Below are 23466 nucleotides of genomic sequence, written 5' to 3' on the forward strand. Positions count from 1 at the left end.
GAACCGCTTTCATCTGCGGCGTCAATGGCGTCTCGTGGCTGTTGTTGTTCTTCACGACCGCCACCACTCCTATGGCCACTCCCACTACCAGTAGGACCGAAGCCACCGACACTACGACCTTTCCAATCATTTTTTTCTCCTTTTTTTCCTTTTTTTTTTCCTTTTTTTTAAATTTTCGGTCTCTCTCTCCGGTTTTATTTGATAGTACAATCGGAGAGGGAGGGGCTTTATTCGAACAAAGCCAAGTCGATCAAACTACTTGTGCCAGGAGATATGGAGATGCACTGTGGAGGTTCTTATACGTCGTTTAGTTTCTAAAATTAGGGTTTTCTTTTTTTACGTGCATGCATGGATTTTGCATGGAGGAGAGTTTTGCGGCCCTCTAGTGGCTGAAATTTTATGGTCAAAGGCTTGTATTCGCGTGCGAGTTAACTGTGAGGTTTTAATTTGGTCGCCACAGGATAATCAAACATCCTGATTAGCAGGTCATATTACGACTAAAAATAAACATAAACAAAAAAAAATATAGTATCGTAAAAAGGAATGGTAATTAATAACTGGTAAATACACACCTCTAGTGCAATTATCCGTCCGAAAATTGTTAATCTAAAACAAGATGTGAAATATTTTTCCTGGAAATGACCTAGAACTGTTTTCAAATTATATATCCGCATCTCCATTGGTAACATCTAATATAATTATCGTATTGAGATCTTATTCTAAATATGGGGTAGACCTCTGAGCAAGGGACTCTCCTATAAAAAAAAGATTTAGGTTAGTAGCGCTAAGGTAACGTATATACGCAGCTATATATTGAACATAATCTTGACTATCTAAATTGTTTATATCAAAATAATAAAAATTAGTATCATCCCAATAAAATTAAAGTAATGTTCTCTAATTATTTATATCAAAAAAGGTTTAGGTTACTAGTATTCCATAATGAAGTTGTAGATCACCTATTCATACATACATGTTGTATTCGGCAGACCGTCTAACTTGGCATTATATAAAAAAAATATATATTTATTTTGCTATTTTTATTTCACTATATATTATTCTCCATTTGTGACCATGTAATCCATATGACCCAAAATACAGTGTGGTCACATTTTGATTGATTATAACGTTAAATTTATGGTGATCACACTAATTCATTATGTTTATACTTTATATATCTTACTAATTATTTGATTAAAACATTATAAATTTAACGTTATAAATAATGAGATCAATATATGACCACACTATATTTCGAATCACATGGTCACAACTGAAAATAAAAGATATATGTTAAAATAAAAATAACAAAATAAAGATATTTTTTATAATGGCCAGTCTAACTTAGCTTCCATAATTTATGCTATACTTTCAGAAAATAGAGATAGGATGAAATTAAGAGTTTTTTTTTTGGTAAAATATTGGGACATACCACGGTCGTTTCCATATATATATATATATATATATGAACCAGGATTAGATCTGTAACAATATCCGTTACATTTGTTTAAATAAGGAGTGTCACGTGTGGGTGTGAATATGGAAGGCTCGCATAAATAATTAAGCACCATATAGTATATTATCAATAATTCAATGTACAATATATATATATATATAAATGATTGTTTGTAGCGCAAAGAATTAATAACATATTATATACGTGGACCAAACAAGATCAACAGTATTTGATCACCGCGTTTCCATCCTTTCCAATCCGGCCCCATATATGTATTCCCTATAACGCACACGTACCATAATAATAACAATACATCACAGACAGAACCCGTCCTACGTTCAAGTCGCCATCGACGTCGTACATACGTATTCTTCATCAGTAGTAATAGTACGAAATGGGAGGCGGTTCCAAGGAGTCGGTTCCTTTGTCGTTAAGCGCCGCCTTAATGCCGAAGCCCTTGAAGATATCATTCAAACCAGAGTAAACATCCAAAGCCTCACCGCTCAGATTCTTCCCCAGACCGATCCCACTTTCAACCTCTTTCTTAAGGTTCTTGTCGACGTTCTTCATGTCGTCGAGGCATGTCGAGTAGTATCCGAAGATCGAAGTTATCTTCTGCTTGCACGTGAAGTAATTCTTCGCCATGCTCGTCAGATCCTTCCCGGCCAGTTTCCAGAAATCCGAGAAATCATCCAGCGCGTAATTAATTTTTTTCTCGCAGCTGTTGATGGCAAACTCCTTGCCCTTGTACTTTGGTTTGATCCCGTCGAGGAATTTCAGGCTGTTTTTGGCTTCGGTCTCAGCAGCGGAAGCCATGGATCTGATGAGCTGGATGGGGTCGTCGGTTGGGACGTTTTTTAGGGTTTTGCAACAGAGACGCTTGTCTTGCACGACACGGCAGATCCCGGCCACGGCTTTTGCATGAGGGGTGAACACGTAATTTACCTTGCTGTCGGTGTCGGGTTTGGCCGGCACAGCGATGACCGTGGCTGCCGCCGCGGCCAAGACGAGAACGGAGAACGCGAGTTTGGTCGGAGTCTTCATATTTTTTTTTTTAATTTTTTTTCTAAACGGGGAAGGGCCGTGGATTGGAAAGGAAGAGAGAAATCGAGGCAGACAAGATTGATTATATATATATGACCGTATATGTGTAAGAGGATACGTAGTTACTCTAATAATAGGAGGTGGGTTTTATGCGTTTTAATGTTTTTTTTTTTTAAAAAATGATTGTTTGAGAGGGATTTGTGCTTTGGTGTTGGGCCATGCCATTGCCAATATCCGGTCTACTATTTTTACCGGAGTTTCTAACACCACAATTTCTTAACAAAATTTCATTTTTTTCTATAAATATAGGGCGTAAAATAGTACGGAACCGCGCCCTTTGCCATTTTGATACCACATCTGTTTGGAAGTTATATTTCGTTCCATCAACCAACCAAAAAAAAAAAAAAAAAAAAAATTCAAGGGGCTTGAGTAAACGTACTACATAGAAACACAAAATCCTGTCCGAAAATGGCATTGGGATGATTAGCAGAGAAATGGCAGATGCAGAAAATTCAATTTTCAGAATCTCCACGCAATTCGAAAATGAAAAAAAAAAACAATTCAGCATGTGAAGGATGGGTATTGCTCCATCTGCTATTAAGCCTTCTCCTCTAGCTTCTGAACTTGAAATACTGTCCACACCTCTAGTTCCCTATCTTTGCTACTACATATATCTATCTATCCTTTGTAAACAGAGTAGCCACCTTCTTCGTTACGTCGATAGAGTCATACCTCGTCTGTATCTTCCGCAGCAGCGGTAATAGTAACGGGTTGCCATCCCGATTGGTGATGAGCAATCCATTTCTTCGATGTCGCTGTTATATTCAGGATTTGAAGTACATCGCCCAAAGTAAGCTCGTAAAGACATTCCCTTTTCAGAACTTGTGCAGCTTCAAACCTGTAGTACCCGAGCCAATGAAAACAATTTTAACCACAGCAAGAGGTGCATAGCTCGAAGGACATATGGAGGCAGACAGTTTTCTACCTGCACTGAGTTGCTGTAATAGCCAGCCGCCCTGAAGAAGAGGTTAGATATCGGCGAATTCTATCCCAAGTTGCTTTTGGGTATTGCTTTTGGTCTCCCTCCAAAGGATTTACACACTTCCACAGAGCCTCGTATCTGCGAATGTAGAGTTTTAGTTTACCCACATTTGTCACCACGATCATGTGATGCTCTATAGCACTGTACAAAGCCTTCTTGACGTCGGTACCACGGTGATTGGGATCTCCATATCGAATGCAGTCAGCTATGTTAGGCTCTGTAGGCATGAGTTTTTCATTTTTCAAGGTGTTTAAAGCAAACAAGATGACATCAATAAGGCCTTGCACATGCTCAGATGGTGGATTTCCCCACATAGCATTGCCTGGAACCCATGAATGAATTGCTTGGCCACTTTGTGTAACATATCTGTCATTCGGGCCGTTGAATCTAGGAGGATAGGGGAACTGAACGTTCGGTCTGAACTGCTGTCTGGCTTGAGGATTGAAATTAGGATAACTCTGAAAATGATTTGGATACTGAGACAAACTTAGATTGCTGATGTCAGGTAAATTCGTAGCAGAAGCAACAGGAAATCTAGGACCGTCATTTCTTGGACGGAAACCATTACCAATAGGAGGCTGCAGATTATCCGGGCCATAACTCGGCCGTACAGCAAATCCACCTGGCATTGCAGGATTAGGGTAATGGTTCTGACCATTGTTTGAGATGTTATTTCCACCATTCCAGGAAGGGTCAGGGTTATGGTAAGGCTGTTGCACGGGTAGAGGACTTGGCCGAACAGTAGGAGGATAATGGTAATGATTCTGAGGATGACTAGTCACGCTGTTGATGGTATTGCCCAAAGGGGTGGTGTTAGGTAAAATATTAGTAGCAGGCCAGCTTGTAGAAACCAGGTCACTTCTGCCAAAGAACTCATGCGGAGCTTTCTTAAACTGCTTTCCTTGTGCAGGTTGCTTGCTTTCCTGAAACCTCGACATGGCAGCCGGACTTGATGGTTTTGGAATATAGTTTACTTTGTTTTTGTTATCTAGAATCCTTCTGGCATCCGAATTTGGATCCACGGATTGGCTGGACAAAACTTGTTCAGAACCCGGATGAGATGATACCTCAGAGTCAGAAGGAAAACGTCCATTGGGGACAAGTTGAGAGGATTCACCTCGGCTGAGAGGTGGTCCTCCAACTACCAGGTTGGTCCAAAGCCAAACAGTCTTTGCAGCAGCAACCAAAGCGGCTGAGGCCTTCTGGGGCTGAGCAAGAAGAATATTGTACCTCCTCATACGCAACTGGTGAAGGGCGTTAGAGAAGTCCCTATCACCGGAAATGAGCATAAAATTCGCAGGCGCAGAGTTATCCACTGCCCAGAACAACATGTCCACCAGAATCTTCTTGTCACTCGCATCTTTCACCCCTGAGACAGACATAGCCTTACATCAGATCAGTACTGTTTGGTTCAAAACATTTTTAAATGTAATAATCTACCAACTGGGTTTACATAAATTTTCCAAAAGAAAGCAAACTCCACAGTTCATGATTCACAATGGATATACTTGTCTGTCCATAGGGCCACAGCAAATTCAATCCCTTGCAATGACATCACGAGTACAAACCAACCCCAGATGGCAAGAACCCTAAAAGGGTCCAGCCAAAATCAAACTCTAACCAATAGGTAACTGAACTAAACACACAAAATCACCGAAATGCAGAAGGGGAAGAAGCACTCAACACGAGCGCTTCAAGATACAAGAACCCGCAAACGAACAAAGGGGGCGAGAGAGAAGAAGAAAGAAAGGGAAGAACCAGAGGGAACGTGATTGAGTGCGATTCCGGTGGAGGAGAGGGCATGCTGAATCGAGGGAGGGATACGATTAGTGTCGCCATAGGCGGAGATGGAGACAGGACCACAGTAGTTCATCTTCACCAGCGCCGAACTGATGTTCTGCGCAATCCCGTGAGCGTCCAAGCCCTTAGGAACCTGGCAATTCTCTATGTCCCACCAGACCGAAGTCTTCGCCCTAACGTACTGCGCCTCGGCCGTCTCCTCATCTCCTTCCGCCGCCGCCGCATTCATCGCCCCCGCCAACACTTACTTCTGCATCAAACACTGAGATCGCAGAGGAATCTATGTTCAATTATTCTCTCCCTTCTTATCAGCCGCCGCCGTGTTGTGTTCATCGACGATCCTCTGTGCTCTCGTGTACGTCGGGCTTTCTGAGATTTTAAAAACGAATTTATAATTAAAAAAACCATTGTACCCTACCCTGTGGCCTGTGCAGGTACGGTGTGAATTTAAAAAAAAAAAACACTTTTTGAAAAAATCGTTAAAAAAACAAAAGTGAATGGGCTTTTCCTCCGTAAATGGGTTTTACCCCATGAAAGTCCCCGGCCCAGTTTGGGCAGAGATGCCTCGGCAACGACTGAGCGCCGAGTCAGAGACTCACTTTGACCGGATTCCGTGTCAAAGGGGCGGAGACGCGTGCGGAGCCTTCGGGTTTATTGGCCGACTTTTGTATGATTCGTAATGGATTGGTTACAATTCTAAAAATTGTGGAAGTCAGAATTTGAAACACTGTAACTAAACTAATCAGCCTTTGAGTTACCAAAGTACATTACAACATTCGACAGATTCAAGACAGAAGCTCGTTACCAAAGTACATTACAACATTCGATAAAAAGAACCAGACGAGAAGAGAAATAAAAAGGGATGAGATCCAAGGGCAGAACACAGACACGAAGTCTTAAAACATCAGAATACGTAAGAGTGAGAATTGAAAGAAAGAAAACAGGACGAAGAGAGGAGAAGGGAAATGTGTTCTGTGGCTTAAGAGTTAAGACTGAGGTTTCTCCCACTTGAGAGGCTTGACCACTTCCCAGGTGAAGTCAGGGTCCTCCCGACCAAAGTGGCCGTATGCAGCTGTCTTCAAGAACCTGCCACTGCCACCTCTCTTGAGGTCGAGGTTGATGGACATCATTCCCGGCCTGAAGTCGAAATTCTCCTTCACAATCTTCAGAATCTCCTTGTCCTGGATTTTACCAGTCCCGTATGTGTCCACAAACACCGACAATGGCTCCGGCACTCCGATCGCATACGAGACCTGAACTAGCGCCCTCCGAGCAAGCCCATTCGCCACAATGCTCTTAGCAGCCTGCCTGGCAATGTAAGCTCCGCTCCTGTCCACCTTTGACGGGTCTTTTCCTGAGAAGGCTCCACCCCCGTGAGCCCCCCAACCACCGTATGTGTCGATGATGATCTTCCGTCCGGTTAGACCAGCATCACCATGTGGTCCACCGATGACGAACCGGCCTGATGGGTTGAGGTGAAAGATGGTTTTCTCATCCAGGTACTTCTCGGGGATGACAGGCTTGATCACATGCTCCTTCAGGTCACGGGCAATCTCGTCATTTGTGACAGTCTCGTCGTGCTGGGTGGAGATGAGGACGGTGTGGACACGGACAGGGACCATGGCACCGTTTTCATTGATGTACTCAACCGTCACCTGAGTTTTACCGTCAGGTCTCACCCAAGGGCAAGTTCCGTTCTTCCTGACCTCAGTGAGGCGGGCACCGAGCTTTGTGGCAAGCACATGACTCAAGGGCATGTACTCGGCGGTCTCGTCGGTGGCGTACCCGAACATGTGACCCTGGTCACCGGCTCCGATCTCTTCAGGGCGCTTGGTGAAATGACCATGGACGCCCTGAGCAATGTCGGGGCTCTGCTCCTCAATGTTGACCAGCACCTTACAGTTATCAGCGTCAAGACCCACATCGTCGGAGACAAATCCGATGTTGCGGCATGTGTCGCGGACTATCTTCTCGTAGTCAACCTTGGCCTTGGTGGTGATTTCTCCGAAAACCATGACCATGTTGGTCTTTGTGCAAGTCTCACACGCAACTTTGCTGTCGGGGTCTTGCTCAAGGCAGGCGTCAAGAACAGCATCAGATATCTGGTCACACAGCTTGTCCGGGTGTCCCTCGTTCACAGACTCGGATGTGAATAGAAAGGACTCCATTTCTTACAAGCTACAATCCACAAAAGAGAAATCTCAAATCGGGAAATCACAATCTGTTTACCGATGACAAGGTACCATGGATATCAAGACACAAAAGTGCATGCCATGTCATAAATCCATTCATCATGGGAAACCAAAGATTCCATAGTAGCGTAAAGGTTGCGTTAGATTCTAGAACCGAATCAGAATCAAAATCAAAATCGGAAACATGAACTAAAAAATCCTTGAAAATGTTACTATCAAATCGCAGATTCGCCCAAAAATGGCCGCAAACAGAATCCCGTGAAGACCGCGGATCCTAGAGTGAATACTATCCAAAACAAAACTAGAACCGAACAACTCCATAGCATTAAAAAAACAATCAAGTGCGAGCTCAAATGTCTCTGAAACCCCAAAAACCAAGCAGCAACAACATCGGCACAGATCTGACGAAAAATCAAGCCAAGTGGAGAGCGAAAGAGAAGAGGAGGAGAGAGAGAGAGAGGACCTGTGGAGAGAGAGTGTATGAAAGTTGGCGACGAAATCTCAGAGGAGCAGATGCAGCCGACACCGAAGCACTGGGCACGGCTCTTCACGCTCCGCACGCCTTCCTTTTATAGGAAATTCGTCTCGATATACCGGCTCACCGGATGGACCGGTTTAAAATTTTCTATTCAGAACAATATACATTCATTTCATCCTCTGATTCCTAAACAAAAAAGTGCATATATTTTTTATATCCACAAAAGATGTTATTAATCATAATAATTGGTTCACATTTTGAACACCAGTAATTTGTTATATATATATATTTTATTAGTTTACGTATATGGGCGGACGAATGTCTAAAGATTTTCTTCTAATTCATCCTTAACTTTATTCTATTCGGATTTCGGATATTTAATTGCGGTTCTATCTAATGATATAAAATATTGAGTGGAATCAAATGTGTATTTTTACCCAAATAATAATAACAATTACACAACAAATTTTTTTTTTGTCTTCGGTGTAATCCTGCATTTGTTAGTGGAAACTTAGATCTGAAAGATTTATGCGTGGGGTGAAACACGGCCGTCGGATGAAAACTTCAACGGTTGAGATATGCAGTAGTTGTTGGTGATGGAAAAGGACATTCACCGGATGCGGATCTTGAAATCAATTATAGCATATTTTTAATTTAATTGCCAGATGCGAGGCTTGCCTTTTTTTTCCGGGTAATTACCGGGGACCACCGGTCACTCACCAACCCCAGCCGGTTTCCCAGCTCGACGGCTTCCATGCCATTCACCACGTCCCTCGTGGCTAACGCGGTTGGTGGCTAGTGTATATATAGGGTTTAAAATGTTCTATTTAGAAAAATGGGGCTTATAATGATAATTCCAAAAATAGGGTTTGATTTCGGGTGTTTAAACAAATCTGTCTTTTTTAAAATAAAATTGTGCAAGTTTTTTTTATAACTAATAAATATTTTTTTCTATTTATTTGAAAGACTCTCTTATCAACTCAATTATATCTAATAAGATATTAAATATTAATGAGAATAAAGTGGGGTTTGGAGCAACTGACCCTCCATAAAAAGGACAATCGAATGACTCAATACCAATTTACCAAAAGCGCTGTGACTTGACTGACATTGAAGTAAACAAGGCAGCCACCAACTAGGCGGACCAGCCGGCTCAACAGTTGAAGCAGAACCGGACCGGTAGACTCTTAACCGGGAATCCATTATATAATTGGATTGTTTTTTTTTTTTAACAATAGTTGGGCCTGACGCGAGCCCGAATTCAGCGATGAGGGTATGAGACCCAAAGTACAAAAAGCCCAGTTCAAAGCCCACACCGAAAACCCAGTGGTAGTTACGTAATTAATCAGCAGCGCCCTACCCTTCAAAACCCTAGCACCCGCCCCTCGATCTCTTTTAATCACCTCCCCTCAGAAGAGAATTGGTCACCGCCGCAGCAGAGATGCAGATCTTCGTGAAAACCCTAACGGGGAAGACCATAACCCTAGAGGTCGAATCCTCGGATACCATCGACAATGTGAAGGCTAAGATCCAGGACAAGGAAGGGATCCCGCCGGATCAGCAGCGCCTGATCTTCGCCGGGAAACAGCTTGAAGACGGCCGCACCCTCGCCGACTACAACATCCAGAAGGAGTCGACGCTTCACCTCGTCCTCCGCCTCCGTGGTGGCGCCAAGAAGAGGAAGAAGAAGACCTACACCAAGCCGAAGAAGATCAAGCACAAGCACAAGAAGGTCAAGCTCGCTGTCCTCCAGTTCTACAAGGTCGACGGATCGAACAAGGTTCAGCGTCTCAGGAAGGAGTGTCCGAACTGCGGTGCGGGAACTTTCATGGCGAGTCACTTCGACCGTCACTACTGCGGTAAGTGTGGCCTCACCTACGTTTACCAGAAAGACGGAGGCGACGAGTGAATCGCGTCTCGATAGATCTCTATCTTTTGATAAACGCTTTTTTTTATGTGTTTTTTTCTTGAGTACTTGTTAAAGGATCCTATGTTTAACAACCTTGGTTCTGGATATTCGTACTGAGCGTGATTAATTTCTAGTTTTTTAATGGATATCGAAGTCTTTTGCTCGCTATTGTTTGAATTGCTTCTGATTACATTGATGTCTTGTTCATATGAATTTGAGAACGATATTATTCAGAGTTTTGTGATTGGTCCATGAAATTTAGGGCATAATTTTTAGGGTTTTACAAATACAAACGTTTTGTGAGTTTATTGGGCTAAAGGAGGTTGTTTGACCACCGAGTAACCCCCGCTCACCACCGAGTTGCGGCCGCGGACGTAAGCCGACCCGTCCGAGGCCATGAACAATGCTGCCTCTGCCACATGGCGAAGCCTTCAGCGCCATGCCTTTCGGATTCCCTGTGGCGTTGCAGAACTCTTCCTCATTGCTGATTGCTGATGCTATTCCATGTCCGAAGCTAGGAAGCTAGGGGTGGGCGTTTCAGGTTTCGGTTCGGTTCGGAAGCGGTATTTTCGGTTTTATAAAAAGTGTATCAAACTAGAACCGAATGTTAAACGGTTCGGTTCGGTTTTAGTATCGGTTCGGAACGGTAACATTATATGAATACCAAATAAGTACCAAAACTATAGTATTTATACATATATTAGTGGAATATTTGAATTTTAGTTCGGTATTCATATGGTTTGGTTTGGTATTTACACGGTTTAGTTTGAGAACGGTTCATTTGGTTCCATAAAAAGTGTATCTTAGAACCAAACGTTATTCGGTTCGGTCTAGTTCGGATTCGGTCCTGAACTAAAATGTCCACCCCTATCCGAAGTGGAGACGTTGATACTCATTTAAAGAAAATAATAAACTCTTATTTCCCTCTTATATAAACATATATATATATATATATGCACCCTCTAAACCATTCATTAAGCAATTAGAAAATGTTCTATTTAGAAAACTGGGGTTTCTAATGAGAATCAATAAATGGGGCTTGATTTGGTTTTTAGAATTGTGTTTTAAACGGAACCGATAGTTTTTAGATAAAATTGCATTAGTTTGTCGAATTAATATTTTTTATTTTATTTAAAAACTCTCGTATCAATTCAATTATATCTTAGAAGATTAGAATTTTAATTAGAATAAAGTGTGGTTGGGTATGTGAGATAGAAGTTAGAAGTAACACAAAGCACTGGCCCTGCATAAAATGATACAATCAATGACTCATGAGTCAAATACCAATTTACCAAAATGCGCTTGTGAGTTGAGTTTGTGATATTGAAGTAAACAAGGCACTGACCAACCAAGCGGCCCAGCCGGCTCAAACTTCAACCGGTACCGGACCGGTGCCCTCTTAACCGGGAAGCCATGTTAACCTTGAATTTAATCATTTAGGTTGGTCTTTGTTTTGTTTTAACCATACGTGGGCCTGATGTAAGCCCTAATTCAGTGGATATGAGACCCAAAGTCCAAAAAGCCCAGTCCAAAGCCCAAACCAGAAAACCCAGTTATAATTACGTAATTGACGAGCAGCGCCGCACCCTTTAAAACCCTAGCATCCCCCTACTCCTTTATTTTCCTCCCCTCAGAAGAGAAATTGGTCACGCCGCAGCAGAGATGCAGATCTTCGTGAAAACCCTAACGGGGAAGACCATAACCCTAGAGGTCGAATCCTCGGATACCATCGACAATGTGAAGGCGAAGATCCAGGACAAGGAAGGGATCCCGCCAGATTTTTCACGTCAAAGATGAAGACGGATCAGACATTGAAGAGTTTGATCTACGTCATCTTCTGCTGGTGCTTCGCCGCCTGCGGAGGCCTCATGTTCGGTTACGACATCGGCATCTCAGGTACTGGTTTCTTCAGTTATTGTACACTGCTTTTGTTTCTGTTTACTTTCCACGCAAGTAACCGAAACCCTAATCGCAGGAGGAGTGACGGCGATGAATGACTTCCTGGTAAAGTTCTTCCCGAGGGTGTACGAGAGGAAGATGCATGCGAAGGAGAACGACTACTGCAAATTCGACGACCAGTTGCTTCAGCTGTTCACTTCCTCTCTTCCTCCGCCTCCGTGGTGGCGCCAAGAAGAGGAAGAAGAAGACCTACACAAAGCCGAAGAAGATCAAGCACAAGCACAAGAAGGTCAAGCTCGCTGTCCTCCAGTTCTACAAGGTCGACGGATCGAACAAGGTTCAGCGTCTCAGGAAGGAGTGCCCGAACTGCGGTGCGGGAACTTTCATGGCGAGTCACTTCGACCGTCACTACTGCGGTAAGTGTGGCCTCACCTACGTTTACCAGAAAGACGGTGGCGACGAGTGAATCGCGTTTCGACAGATCTATGTCTTTTGATAAAACTTTTTTTTTCTATTTGGTTTTTTTCTTGAGTACTTCGTTGTTAAAGGATTCGATGTTGAACATTCGTACCTAGTATGATGAATTTCTAGGTTTTATGGACATCAAAATGGTTTGAATTGCATCTGATTTCATTGATGTCCTGTTCAAACACATTCGTTTTGTGGATTCCTATGGAAACTGGGACTGTTGGTCCCAGGTCGTCTTGTACGTCGGCTATGAGGACCCGAGCGCCGTGTTCAGCGAACACTCTTAACGGCTGCGGCTCCAATGCCGCTGGCACCACCGGATCGTTATTTGGTTTGTGCAGTTACATTTGTTTCTGAGGACGTGTGACACATTTACAAAAACTGAAGGCTTGTCTTCTAAAAGGTATCGCACTTGTGTGGGTTTTTTACCCCAAATAACCCAATTGGGTCGCATCTATTTCACCTATACACCACCATACACCACCACCGAAAACATAACACATTTTTTTCCCTACGAAAAGACGAAATTACCCTTAATGAATTATGATATTTATCCGTTCAAAACAACTTCATTATTACGACTTCGTAATTAAGTCTAAATATAGTTACAATTGATTCTAAAAAAGTTGGCAAAAAATCATCTGTCTTATTTTTAGTTGTATATCAGTTATATGTTAGTCGTAATAAGATCGCAAAAAATAAAACGAAAAGGGTATTTCGGACTTTTTCAACCGAAAAGTGGGTTAAAATTGAATTTTTTTTTTCTTTATGTGGTAGTACACTGAAATAGATTGCGACGTAAATAGGGTTATTTGGGTGATTTTCCCCACTTGTGTTTGCTGCCGCAGCAAAATCGTATATAATCCCATACTTCGAGTCCACGAAAATAACATATTATATACAACACGAAATAAGTATATACACGTAAATGTAACCACGTAAATACAAGACAAGCATAATAATAAACAACAAAGGGTTATCTCAAAACTGCAAGCTGCTCCCACAACCTCCTCTCCCCAACGCAGAGCAGCGTCCCCCAAAAAAAAAAAACATTTATAATTATTCGTCATCATCTATTTCATCCATCCAGTAGGCTCCTCAGGCTCTGGAAAGCCTCCGGCGTAAGGCTGCAACACCGTTGCTGCTTCTCCAGCCGCGACAGCGAGGGCGACGGCTCATCTCCCGACAAGAAACAGACCACGACCACAGTCAAGTTATCAAACGTCTTGAGCCTTAAGGCCTCCATCACGAGCTCCCTCGCGCACCTGGTGGGATCGTCGTGCCGACGCAGCCCCCTCCTCACAATGGAGATGGCCTGCTGGCTCGTCATCACGTCCCAGACTCCATCGCATCCGATTATGAGAAACTCGTCGTCTTCGGTCAGGGTTATCTGACGGATCTCGGGGTCGGCTATGAGAGGAGATGGCTTGCCACGGGGGAGTTTCATGTCCCAGTCGCCGAGAGCACGGGTCACGGACAAGACCCCGTTTAGATAACCGTCGTCGATAAAGCCGCCTGATTCTTCGACTCTCCGTCTTTCAGGTGGATAGATCGGTCTGTGGTCCTGAGACATGTCTATGGCTTTTCCCCTTTAAAGCCGCCTGATTCTTCGACTCTCCGTCTTTCAGGTGGATAGATCGGTCTGTGGTCCTGAGACATGTCTATGCCTTGCCCCTTTCTGCAGAGACCCGCTCTGCAGTCGCCTGCATTCGCCACCATTAGAAGTCTGCATAAAGAGAGGGGCAAACAAGATCAGTGGATAAGCAAAACAACACCATTCTCATATCCATCAGACTTTCCAAGTTATCTGCAATCTTGAAATCTTGATATTCATGTATGATCATATGAATTTATCCACCAAATATCCCATATCTTACTAACAGATATCAAAATTCAAACATCGAAACGAGCCTGTACCTCCCGAAAATAAGGGCGACGAGGGCGGTGGTGCCAGAAGACGAGCTGACATTGTGGTCGTCAGCCAAAGCAAGATCAGCCTGAAGGAAGGCATTTCTCAACGAGCCCTTGACTTCTTCCAAGTAAACACTGTCCACTTCTGACGATGTTCGTGGAAACTTAGCATCGTCAAAGAAGAATCTAATGGCGTTTTCCCGTACGTAAGAGGCTGCTTCTGGTCCTCCATGGCCATCAAAAACCTATATACAGTCATATCGCGTCATTAGACATCTCCATGTTATGACATAACTCCATCAAATAAGATACAGGGGAAAGTATAGATGGATGAATTACCGCGTAGAAAGCACTCGGCTTTGGCAGCTCAGAGAGAGACCGAACGTGGGAGGGCAGATCGTCTATGCAAATGTGCTCGTCTTCCATGAATCTCCTCGGCCCAATGTCGGCACAGCTTCCAGACCGGATGGTCGGGAGATACACGGAGACACTCGAATAGCAATCATCCCCCGGAAAAGGATCTGCAACTCTTAGACCCTGAAAACATACAAGGTTGTATCAGATATTCCAGTTTTGTCTTCTCCACTGATAAACACGAATACATCATCGTGATTTACGAAGTAGCATCAAATCCTTCTTGAGACAAGAAAGACATACAATCAATCCACCGACATAACAGTCATCTTTTTCTACTTCCTTAGCGTCTCGACTAATCGATCTATGGCCAATTTCGCCATTCTTCAGGTGCATTAGATTCTCCGACCCCCGAAATCGAACACCATGTCTGAATCAAACACATAATTTATTCATTTTTGCTAATTCTGGACGAGTAAAACCTAGGTCATACAGCTAGTTACAGGTAGGAAGTAGCCCCCAAATCCCGCTGTTCATATTAAGCAAATCCCAAGTGTATTCTACAACATCTTTGACAAAATCTACGAATCCTAATTCGGTAAAGATTCTACTCATCACTTACCACCGGAGAAGTCGACAAGTCGGCGGAGACCGAAGCCGCCGAGCGACGCATCCCAAGCTTTGGCGAAGAAACCGGCGATTTGACGGCGGCGCAGCCATCGAACAACTGCACATCCAGAACCGGCAAGCTCTGTTGAAAAACAACCTCTGCTTCAGCCACCATCTTCTCTTCTCATGAAATCACAACAACGACAATCCAACCAAAAATTTTCTCCACCAAATGTTAAATTTCTTCAAAAACTTTCTCGGATTCTCACTTTCCTTGAAATTTCAAAGTTTGCTCTTTTTTCTTTCTTATTTCCCTCTGGGGCGCGGAAACTTTGGGACGCGTGGGCTGCCGCTGATTTTATATACGGCGATGCCGCGGATTACAGGTGACCGGTGCCTACAGGTTAAGAAACGGACACGTGGCGGTTAAGCGTTGCATTTGTAGATTTTTGTAGTTAGTGTGTGGATTACACACGGCGACGACAAAGCCCTCTCGGATGCCACGTGTCATCTTCGTGGAGATTTGGCTTTGACGCGTAGCCATTGGACTCGTCTAAAAGACAACGATTCCACGAAATGACCGAATCATCCTCCCCTCACCTCCCAACTACCGCTGACTTTTTATTACTATGTGGGGGTAACTCATGTAATTCAATTATTTATGTGGGGGATATTTTGGGAAGTTTAAGGTCTTGCCGACTGCGAATCTTCAAGAGCATTACCGTGTTCACACTTGCTTTACGTGGCTTGTTGGAGGGGAACGCACTAAATTGACAATATTACCCTTACTATTCCTAAAGAATTAATATTGGGCTTAAATCTGGACCGTCAAAATCGCCAGCTGGGCCCACTTACACGTAGATTCGAGCTTTTCGACGGCCCAGAGGAGTCTAGACCTGTCCTCGTGGGTTTCCAATATGGATGATGACGGGAGCGTATTAAACTTTTTTCTAGAAAAAAGGATTAAAATGTAAAAAAATAAATATTAGTTTTGTTTTTAGTGTATGATTAGAATAATCAAATTTGTAGCAAGATGTTTAATGTTCATCGTGCCACGTCAGTTCTCTTTTTTTTTTTTTGTCTTCTGAAAGTTTATTTGTTGGTACAAGGAAAATAAAAACGAGTTGAGTTTACATATTCAATATTCATGCATCCAATTATTGTGCGAATATTTATTTAATCATGGACCAAGAAGTTAAGTGCCCGCAATAATCCTAGATATGACCAATTATAAACTGATTATAATTATTAGTAATATTAGAAAATATTTTAATATATGTCCAACTCCTCACAAAACATTAAAACCAGCAATTCTGGAGCATTAATGACTAGATTTTTCCAAATTTTTTAATCTAAAAATCAATATAAAATCAAGTCAGTACTTTATATATTTGTTTTTTCTAAAAAAAAATGGAAAGCTATTTTATTGAAAAAATCAAATAAATACTATAGATCTATTTTTTTGGATTTTCATATTTTAAATTTAAATTAAATTTACAGATTGGATATGTAAACTTCATGGTTTATATGATGGTTTTATGTTAACTACAAAAAGGCTGTAGGGATGGACTGAAGATATGGATAGATTGGGCCGACAAGCCCATCGAATTCGATCGCTAAGATTGCTAGAAAGGCCCATTGGTAAAATGGGTTCCCTTGCTCGCTCGTTTTCGATCAAAGTGGAATATTTTTATGTAATCTTTTACTTGTATTCACTTAATTATAGATTTAAATTCCATAAACCTACATTAACTTAACTAAACAATCATTACATGTGGTATAAATCATAACATCGATATAGTTAAGATGTCGAAACGTGGGCGGAGAGGTCAACGAGGATGTCCAATCCGTCTCATCAAATTCTGATTGCGAAGCTGCTGATGTTGTTGCTATGGAGAGAGAGAGAGAGAGAGAGAGAGAGAGAGAGAGAGACCCAACACAAAGACAAACATATCATTACATTATTTGGACCTTATGAGTTCATTATTTAGAGACATGAGGAATATCAATGATGTGAACACCTCATTCCACGAGTCCATGGCCGATTTTACCCTAAAGGAAATAAAGAGAGAAATAATGCCATATCCTCCTCTTTGTTCGCCACCAACCAATTGCTTTTATTTGAACATATTATTTGGATATCCGAAAATTCTCTCATATAAAAACATAACATAAGAAAAATGTATGTATAAAAAGTCCTTCTCTTTTAAATTTGCTATGCGCCAACATTATGAATACGACTAACAATCTAGGGTTTGAAAATATAACCCTTATGAATATGGAATGAGTTTGCATTGTTTTTTTTTTATGGAAGGGTTATATTATATACACAAGGTGGTCGTCGTGATTACACCAACAATTTTATTTTATTTTGGTGGGCAAAAGAGAAAATGAGGCGATGCATGCATGGATGCAGATATGTGGTGTGGGGAACTACTGCTTCATGACATGAGTGTGATTTATTCAAAGCAGAATTTCAGACCATTGCTTTTGCTTTTAAATGTCTTATTATTGCTATTCGTAAAGCTTAAAACTTTGTTTTTATTTTTCAAATTACATTTATTTTCACTTTACACATTAAAAAAAATAATAATAATAATACATGTTCACGTCTTCTACGTACTCTTGTCTTTTCCTGGTTCGATTCCGTTGACCAATGTGTTCCTTCTGTTCTTCATATGCGACATGACTAACTTTTGTAGCCACTACCTTCACATAAAAGGAGAAAACCACATCACTTGTGATCATTCATGTTTCCCACTCTCTCTCTATTTTTATCCAATCTTTTTTTTTTTCCAATAAATTCCAACATTTATTATTTGTCGTACGGGCCAATCTTACCCGACTCGATTTGAATGTTTCTGATTCAGGTTCGAATCGGTCCGACAAAAAATCGGGTCTATACAATCAAACCCGAAACCTGATTTTATAGAAACCGGGTTAGAATCAGATCGTTGCATTCAGTTTCTTTATTGTTAACATTTTTTATTTTTATTCAAATTTAGGTAGTTCAACCAGTAAAATGGGGGGCAAAGCGTGTGTTCCGTCCCGAGTTCGAACCTCAATTTTGGAGGGAACATGTATTCCAAATCACCTGACTGACTCTCGATCCTGTAATTAGTATGGACCTTGGTCCATAATATCCGGTTACCCAAAAAAAATTTATTTTTTTATTGCATTAATTTTCTTATAAAGTATATCGGGCTTTAGGGTTGACCAATCCAAAAACCCGATTTTTTTCACATCGAAAATTTGAAGTCTAAAACCCGATATTTTTTGTTGGATTGGGGGCGGGTTCCGAGGTTCGGATCTAAATTGAGACTCCTAAGGAATAATCAAGTTTTATCCATAAAATTTCAAATCGACTTTATAATATACTGAAAATAAAATGGCCTTTTAAACAAAATATATAACAAATAAGACTGCCCCGTTCATGTGTGCGGATTTCTGTAACTCAAGAGTCAAGAGATATGTCCTTTTTTTTTTTTTACATCTTTCAACATTATCATTGCACACAATTAACACATGAAGACAGGTGTTACAATAATTCAAGACCAAGAACATCACAACACAACACAACATCAAAATGGATAAAGAAAAAAAAAACTCAGAAGCTTAGAGCTAAGATTAATTACTTTTACTAATCAAACATTATCATTATTTCGATTATATTAGCTTCTTATTGATCGCTGGGTTTTAGTTCGGCGACGGGTTCAAAGGGCTCTTCCCAAAAGTTGCCGGTTTCGGACTGTTTTGCCCTTTTCCGGCAACTCTCGGGCTCGTCTCTCCCCTCAACTCACTAACTCGGGGACTAAACACTTGAGACAGGCTCCGATGTGCAGGTGTCGAAGTCGAGCTCGTGATCTTAGGACTACACGTGTGTCTGAATTCTCCTCGGCTTCGCGTAATAACCTCGTCCAGAATCTCTGCATCGCCCGGATACGAAGCTGTGGATCCGATCTCGCCTTCCTGTGAATGCGTCAGAACTGATTTAGAATCTAAGAAGCGAAAAAAAAAAACGGGCTTGGAGTATGTGCAAAAGGGTTGGATTGTGTGGTACGGAACAGTACCTGAGCGAGATTATAAGGTACGGCCGGGGATTCTTCGTATTCTGCTGCGTCCAGGTCCTGAAGATGAGCTCCCTTGAAGAATTTCGGAAGAGGGTACTGTCTTACCGGAACTAAAAGCATGATCATGAGAGGAAACATGACGCCGGCAATGGGAACCCATGTTAGACCAAAGCATATCAGAAGATACACTGTCTGAAACAGGGTGAATACTGCAATTGTCTTGAATGGAACAGTTTCCACAAACGTTGCATGGTAATCTTCAAGGACCCTGCGGAAGAATCGAGGCGAATGAGCATCATTCATAAATCTAGAGAAGCATCCAAAAGGGTTTTCTTTTCTTTCTTGAAGTTGAGTATATGGAATGGATTACCGGAACTAAAAGCATGATCAGGAGAGGAAACATGACGCCGGCAATGGGAACCCATGTTAGACCAAAGCATATCAGAAGATACACTGTCTGAAACAGGGTGAATACTGCAATTGTCTTGAATGGAACAGTTTCCACAAACGTTGCATGGTAATCTTCAAGGACCCTGCGGAAGAATCGAGGCGAATGAGCATCATTCATAAATCTAGAGAAGCATCCAAAAGGGTTTTCTTTTCTTTCTTGAAGTTGAGTATATGGAATGGAAAAGATTAGAAATGTTACTTGTAACGTCTGCTCGGGGCTGTGAAGAGAAGCAAGATCCTCTCCCAGAACTGGTTTCCGGGCAAACTTTCGATGGCCATGAAAGCAAAGTATCCCCAGAGGACAGAAGTAGGGATCATTTTGAGGAAAGGCATGGCCGCAACACATCCTCCGACCATCATGGCCTGAAGCAAGTTGCTTAATCTCTGTTCTTTAACTTCAACAGGCAACAAATCATCAATCTCTTTCTCGATATCGAACAGAGTCTCGTCAACTGGAGCGTTGAGATTGCCTGTGCATGTAGTTGATTGGATTGTCGATTCCTTCAGCTCTTTCAGACCCTACAGAAGATAATTCACACTCGTTTCATCCCTCAGATCAAACTTCCATTGACAGAAACAAGATTTCTAGAGAATGATTTTCACTTGAGGCTGCTGGTAGACCAAAGGGGTCTGCATTTGGTTATAAGCCTCTTGCATATCTCCGTACAACTGTCCCAAGCTTGCATTCGTTTTTATGCTTTGTCTCGCTGTTCTTACAAGCCTGTTTCGTAGCAGCTGCAGAAAAAGAGCAACAACATTCATGTTTTTGGATTCACCGATTCTTCGAAAGAAAACCCGAAAGAAAGAACGAAACTTTGTGTATAAAGTACCTGATTTTTGAGAGTAGCAAGGCTCTTGGTATGCATTGGAGACTGAGGGATTACTCCATTGGATGGAGGGATTCCGACGAGACCGCACATTAAAGTCTGCATCAGTGTTTTTAATCACAACCAAAGGAAAACATTCAGATATAACACAAAGTTCGGTTAGTATCGATTCATAAGGAGTTTTTTTCTGTAGATTCGAACCAGAAATCCAAGAAGAAGCAAATCGTAGTGGTAGGAAGAGGGTTTTCTCAAATTGAACTCTTTCTGCTGGGCGAGCTGCGATGCTACACTATGGTCGAAGTAGTAAAGCACTGCGATCATTGTTGCCGGAATGAACGCTCCGATAATGTAAACAATCGGAACATTAAGCATATCCTGAAATTTTCAGAGTCATCCGGATGAGTCTAATGTATAGTACACTTGTCATAAGGGGGGTGGCAACGTCGGAGAGATTCGAGCCAAAGGACGAACCTTGATGACAGTCCAATTCTCATAAGCGCCAGGGGACCAAGGATTTGGGCTGAAGAGTCGTCGGGGAATTCCTTTCGGGACATCTTCTGCTGGTATATAGGAGACAGCAGTCCACACAAGCACCATGAATGGCACACCATAATCTGCTACGAAGCTTCTAAGCCAGCCTGTTCATGGAAAGCAAATAAAAAAATGGATGAAAGAAACAAAAAGAAAACCCCACTTGTAAGAAATGTTTGCATAACTAATGATCCAGATCCTGAAAATGAGGAGATTCCAGATCATTAAACAGAAACATATGAACTGGTTCATTTATTCATACCGGTTCCATATCGCCATGACCTGGCTTTCCTGCTCCTAAGTGCAGTAAGAAGAAGACCAAAGGAGAGAACTAGAGCGAACATCCCATTGGCAAACCTCCACGGAGTCGTGAACTCGAGCAGCTTCCCGTTTTCACGGCCAGGGACACGAAACTCATCCACCAGTCCCTGAATGATCCGAGCATTATTCAAGAATGAAAATCCGAGATTTCTGGTTTGGAAATAGAATTCAGAGTTCATGTTCTTACTTTGATGGCTTGTTGCATGAAGAGCATGGCAATAAGCAGTCCAAACAGTTCTCCGGCTACTCGGGTGAACCTGTTGATGATGGAACATGCCCCTAATATCGCCAGCACGAACAGTAGAAAAGCTGTCCAAACACAAACCCTGCAGAGATCAAGACTATGTATCAGTACCCGATTGCGCAAGTTCACAATGGAAACGGATGATAAATACAGCACAGAAACTCACCATCCAGACCAGGCCAAGAACAGGTTGCGACCCAACTCTGGTCTCTCCTTGGCAAAGTTAAACATGAAAGTGTACATAATCACTGTCGGCTCTGCAACTCCGAGTATCAGCAAGGGCTGTCCTCCGATAATGGAGTGTATGATGCCGCAAACGGCTGTAGAAGCCAAGGTCTGAACAGCGGTAAGAACTCCATCTGCAGATTTTCGGAATTCGAATCACTCAGTGACCAAAATTTGTAATCTTTGATAACTGGGGCGAATTAAAAGCCAAGAACTTTCCAAAAGTTCAAAACTTTTTTTTTTTTTGGTACCGGTGTTTCGCTCTAGCTGTTCGCCGAATGAGATGACAGGAATCGCGGAGGCGAAAAATATGTATGTGGTGGGAGCCAGAATCCTAAAAAATTGATAAATTATCTATGAATATCCATAAAAGTGAAGAACACAACTTCTAACAGTGTAGAATATGCTCGTAAAGATCAGTGAGAGTACCTAATTCCAGCTTTGAAGCCACCCGTCCAATCTTGCTTGTAGCACGTCAGCCTTCCTTTCAGATCATTCCTGATCCCTTCGAACGGCACGAAAGTCTCTTCCATGGCGTCCTCTCTGTATTTCTCTGTGTCAAATTGTCAAACACTTGGGAGATATTCTGTGTTCTGACACTCCAAAACGGTAGAAAATGAACTCAAACCCCGTACGGGAACGAAGACAGAGAGCTATTTAGCACAAGGCAAACCCATGTCGGAGAACATGCTCAGTTCAAGCCAAGCGATGAACAGAAGACGAAAATGCAGGAAGACCCAGATGGGGAAAACCGGAGGAGAGGCTCGGAACAAGATCGAATCTCACTGGAACAGCTCGAGAACGATTCATGGAACAATTACTTGATGGTTTTACAGTAATCAAGAGATAGAGAAAAAAGGGTTTTGTTTGAACGACGAGAAAGTGGCAAGTGGTGCGATTACATCAACAGCGAATAGCAATGTACGTTGGGCTGCAATGACAGAAGCTGAAGGATCGTGGTATATTATATATATAAGAGCTGGAAAAAAAAAATGCCCGAAAAAAAAAACACAATCGAAAATAGAAAAAGATTTTTTTTTTTTTGAGGTTTATATATATAATTTTATCAAGAGAGTGTGAGAGATCAAAGAAACAACTCATCATTGTCATATTCGACATTTTTATTTTAAAGTTTCCAACTTTAATTTATCACATTATCACATGATTCAATCATAAGACGTTATAAATAGTACACCCACCCTAATTTTATTTTATTTTATCACATATATATATATAATTTTATCAAACCGTGTTTTTACCTTACGAAACCCACGTACTTCATCGTCACATTAAAATATGTGCAATTTGATAAATCTTTGTGAGAATTAAGTAAAGGAAGGAGTCAATAGAATATCTTGTCGTTAATATTTCTGTATCAATTCTCTCCTCAATATCTGCTATATTGTTATCATAATCATCTCCTCTCATATGTGTATATATCACTCATGTAAAGCATATTTTCTAATACAAGGAAATACATTTTTCCACACTATCGTTTATGGTATCAGAGCCTGGTTTTACGACATCAAAGCCCCTCTTTCTTATTTTTTTTTTTTAAACCATAATCGACCATGTCTTCTGATGGAACAGCCTTCGATGGCGCAACTCCGACTGCCACCACCGACACTGTTCGGCC

General features: G+C 41.8%; 7 protein-coding genes across 10 annotated transcripts in view; 1 reads left to right on the forward strand and 6 right to left on the reverse strand.

Moving 5' to 3' along the window:
- LOC104817436 (pectinesterase 5-like) overlaps positions 1 to 263 on the reverse strand; it is a 2257-nt gene extending 1994 nt beyond the window's left edge. Inside the window, exon 1 of the mRNA XM_010546634.1 lies at positions 3 to 263. Coding sequence (XP_010544936.1) covers positions 3 to 130 — 128 coding nt within the window. The 5' untranslated portion in view covers positions 131 to 263. The remainder of the gene's footprint in view (positions 1 to 2) is intronic.
- A 1331-nt stretch (positions 264 to 1594) lies between these two features.
- Positions 1595 to 2559, reverse strand: LOC104817438 (pectinesterase 5-like). The gene has a single exon (XM_010546635.2). The coding sequence runs from the start codon at positions 2498 to 2500 to the stop codon at positions 1832 to 1834; it is 669 nt and encodes a 222-aa protein (XP_010544937.1). The 5' UTR covers positions 2501 to 2559; the 3' UTR covers positions 1595 to 1831.
- A 351-nt stretch (positions 2560 to 2910) lies between these two features.
- LOC104817439 lies at positions 2911 to 5725 on the reverse strand. Its single transcript, XM_010546636.2, has 3 exons — positions 5301 to 5725; positions 3486 to 4911; positions 2911 to 3398 (listed from the first exon to the last, which is right to left on the reverse strand). Exons 1-3 carry the CDS (start codon positions 5569 to 5571, stop codon positions 3227 to 3229), a joined length of 1869 nt encoding a protein of 622 aa, XP_010544938.1. The 5' UTR covers positions 5572 to 5725; the 3' UTR covers positions 2911 to 3226.
- A 444-nt stretch (positions 5726 to 6169) lies between these two features.
- Positions 6170 to 8105, reverse strand: LOC104817440 (S-adenosylmethionine synthase 1-like). Its single transcript, XM_010546637.2, has 2 exons — positions 7998 to 8105; positions 6170 to 7520 (listed from the first exon to the last, which is right to left on the reverse strand). Exon 2 carries the CDS (start codon positions 7508 to 7510, stop codon positions 6329 to 6331), a length of 1182 nt encoding a protein of 393 aa, XP_010544939.1. The 5' UTR covers positions 7511 to 7520; positions 7998 to 8105; the 3' UTR covers positions 6170 to 6328.
- Positions 8106 to 9409: 1304 nt separating this feature from the next.
- On the forward strand, positions 9410 to 10089 carry LOC104817441 (ubiquitin-40S ribosomal protein S27a-2-like). The gene has a single exon (XM_010546639.2). The coding sequence runs from the start codon at positions 9454 to 9456 to the stop codon at positions 9919 to 9921; it is 468 nt and encodes a 155-aa protein (XP_010544941.1). The 5' UTR covers positions 9410 to 9453; the 3' UTR covers positions 9922 to 10089.
- Positions 10090 to 13159: 3070 nt separating this feature from the next.
- LOC104817442 (probable protein phosphatase 2C 49) lies at positions 13160 to 15502 on the reverse strand. Of its 3 annotated transcripts, XM_019202950.1 has the most exons (6): positions 15176 to 15251; positions 14857 to 14983; positions 14539 to 14736; positions 14206 to 14444; positions 13890 to 14014; positions 13160 to 13803 (listed from the first exon to the last, which is right to left on the reverse strand). In XM_019202950.1, exons 2-6 carry the CDS (start codon positions 14947 to 14949, stop codon positions 13367 to 13369), a joined length of 1092 nt encoding a protein of 363 aa, XP_019058495.1. In that variant the 5' UTR covers positions 14950 to 14983; positions 15176 to 15251; the 3' UTR covers positions 13160 to 13366. The 3 variants fall into 3 exon arrangements, with proteins under 3 accessions (XP_019058495.1, XP_010544943.1, XP_010544942.1); XM_010546641.2 differs by lacking the exon at positions 14857 to 14983 and having other exon boundaries at positions 13160 to 13869; positions 13956 to 14014; positions 15176 to 15502; XM_010546640.2 differs by lacking the exon at positions 14857 to 14983 and having other exon boundaries at positions 15176 to 15502.
- Positions 15503 to 18598: 3096 nt separating this feature from the next.
- LOC104817443 (boron transporter 1) lies at positions 18599 to 22773 on the reverse strand. Of its 2 annotated transcripts, XM_010546643.1 has the most exons (13): positions 22260 to 22773; positions 22082 to 22164; positions 21772 to 21964; positions 21549 to 21687; positions 21303 to 21468; positions 20981 to 21147; positions 20711 to 20884; positions 20513 to 20608; positions 20286 to 20417; positions 19882 to 20201; positions 19624 to 19765; positions 19233 to 19358; positions 18599 to 19131 (listed from the first exon to the last, which is right to left on the reverse strand). In XM_010546643.1, the coding sequence occupies exons 1-13, from the start codon at positions 22361 to 22363 to the stop codon at positions 18859 to 18861; spliced, it is 2115 nt and encodes a 704-aa protein (XP_010544945.1). In that variant the 5' UTR covers positions 22364 to 22773; the 3' UTR covers positions 18599 to 18858. The 2 variants fall into 2 exon arrangements, with proteins under 2 accessions (XP_010544945.1, XP_010544946.1); XM_010546644.1 differs by lacking the exon at positions 19624 to 19765 and having other exon boundaries at positions 19233 to 19500.
- Positions 22774 to 23466: the final 693 nt, after the last annotated feature.

This window comes from Tarenaya hassleriana, unplaced genomic scaffold, assembly GCF_000463585.1.
Source record: "Tarenaya hassleriana unplaced genomic scaffold, ASM46358v1 Cleome27, whole genome shotgun sequence".
NCBI classification, from domain to species: domain Eukaryota; kingdom Viridiplantae; phylum Streptophyta; class Magnoliopsida; order Brassicales; family Cleomaceae; genus Tarenaya; species Tarenaya hassleriana.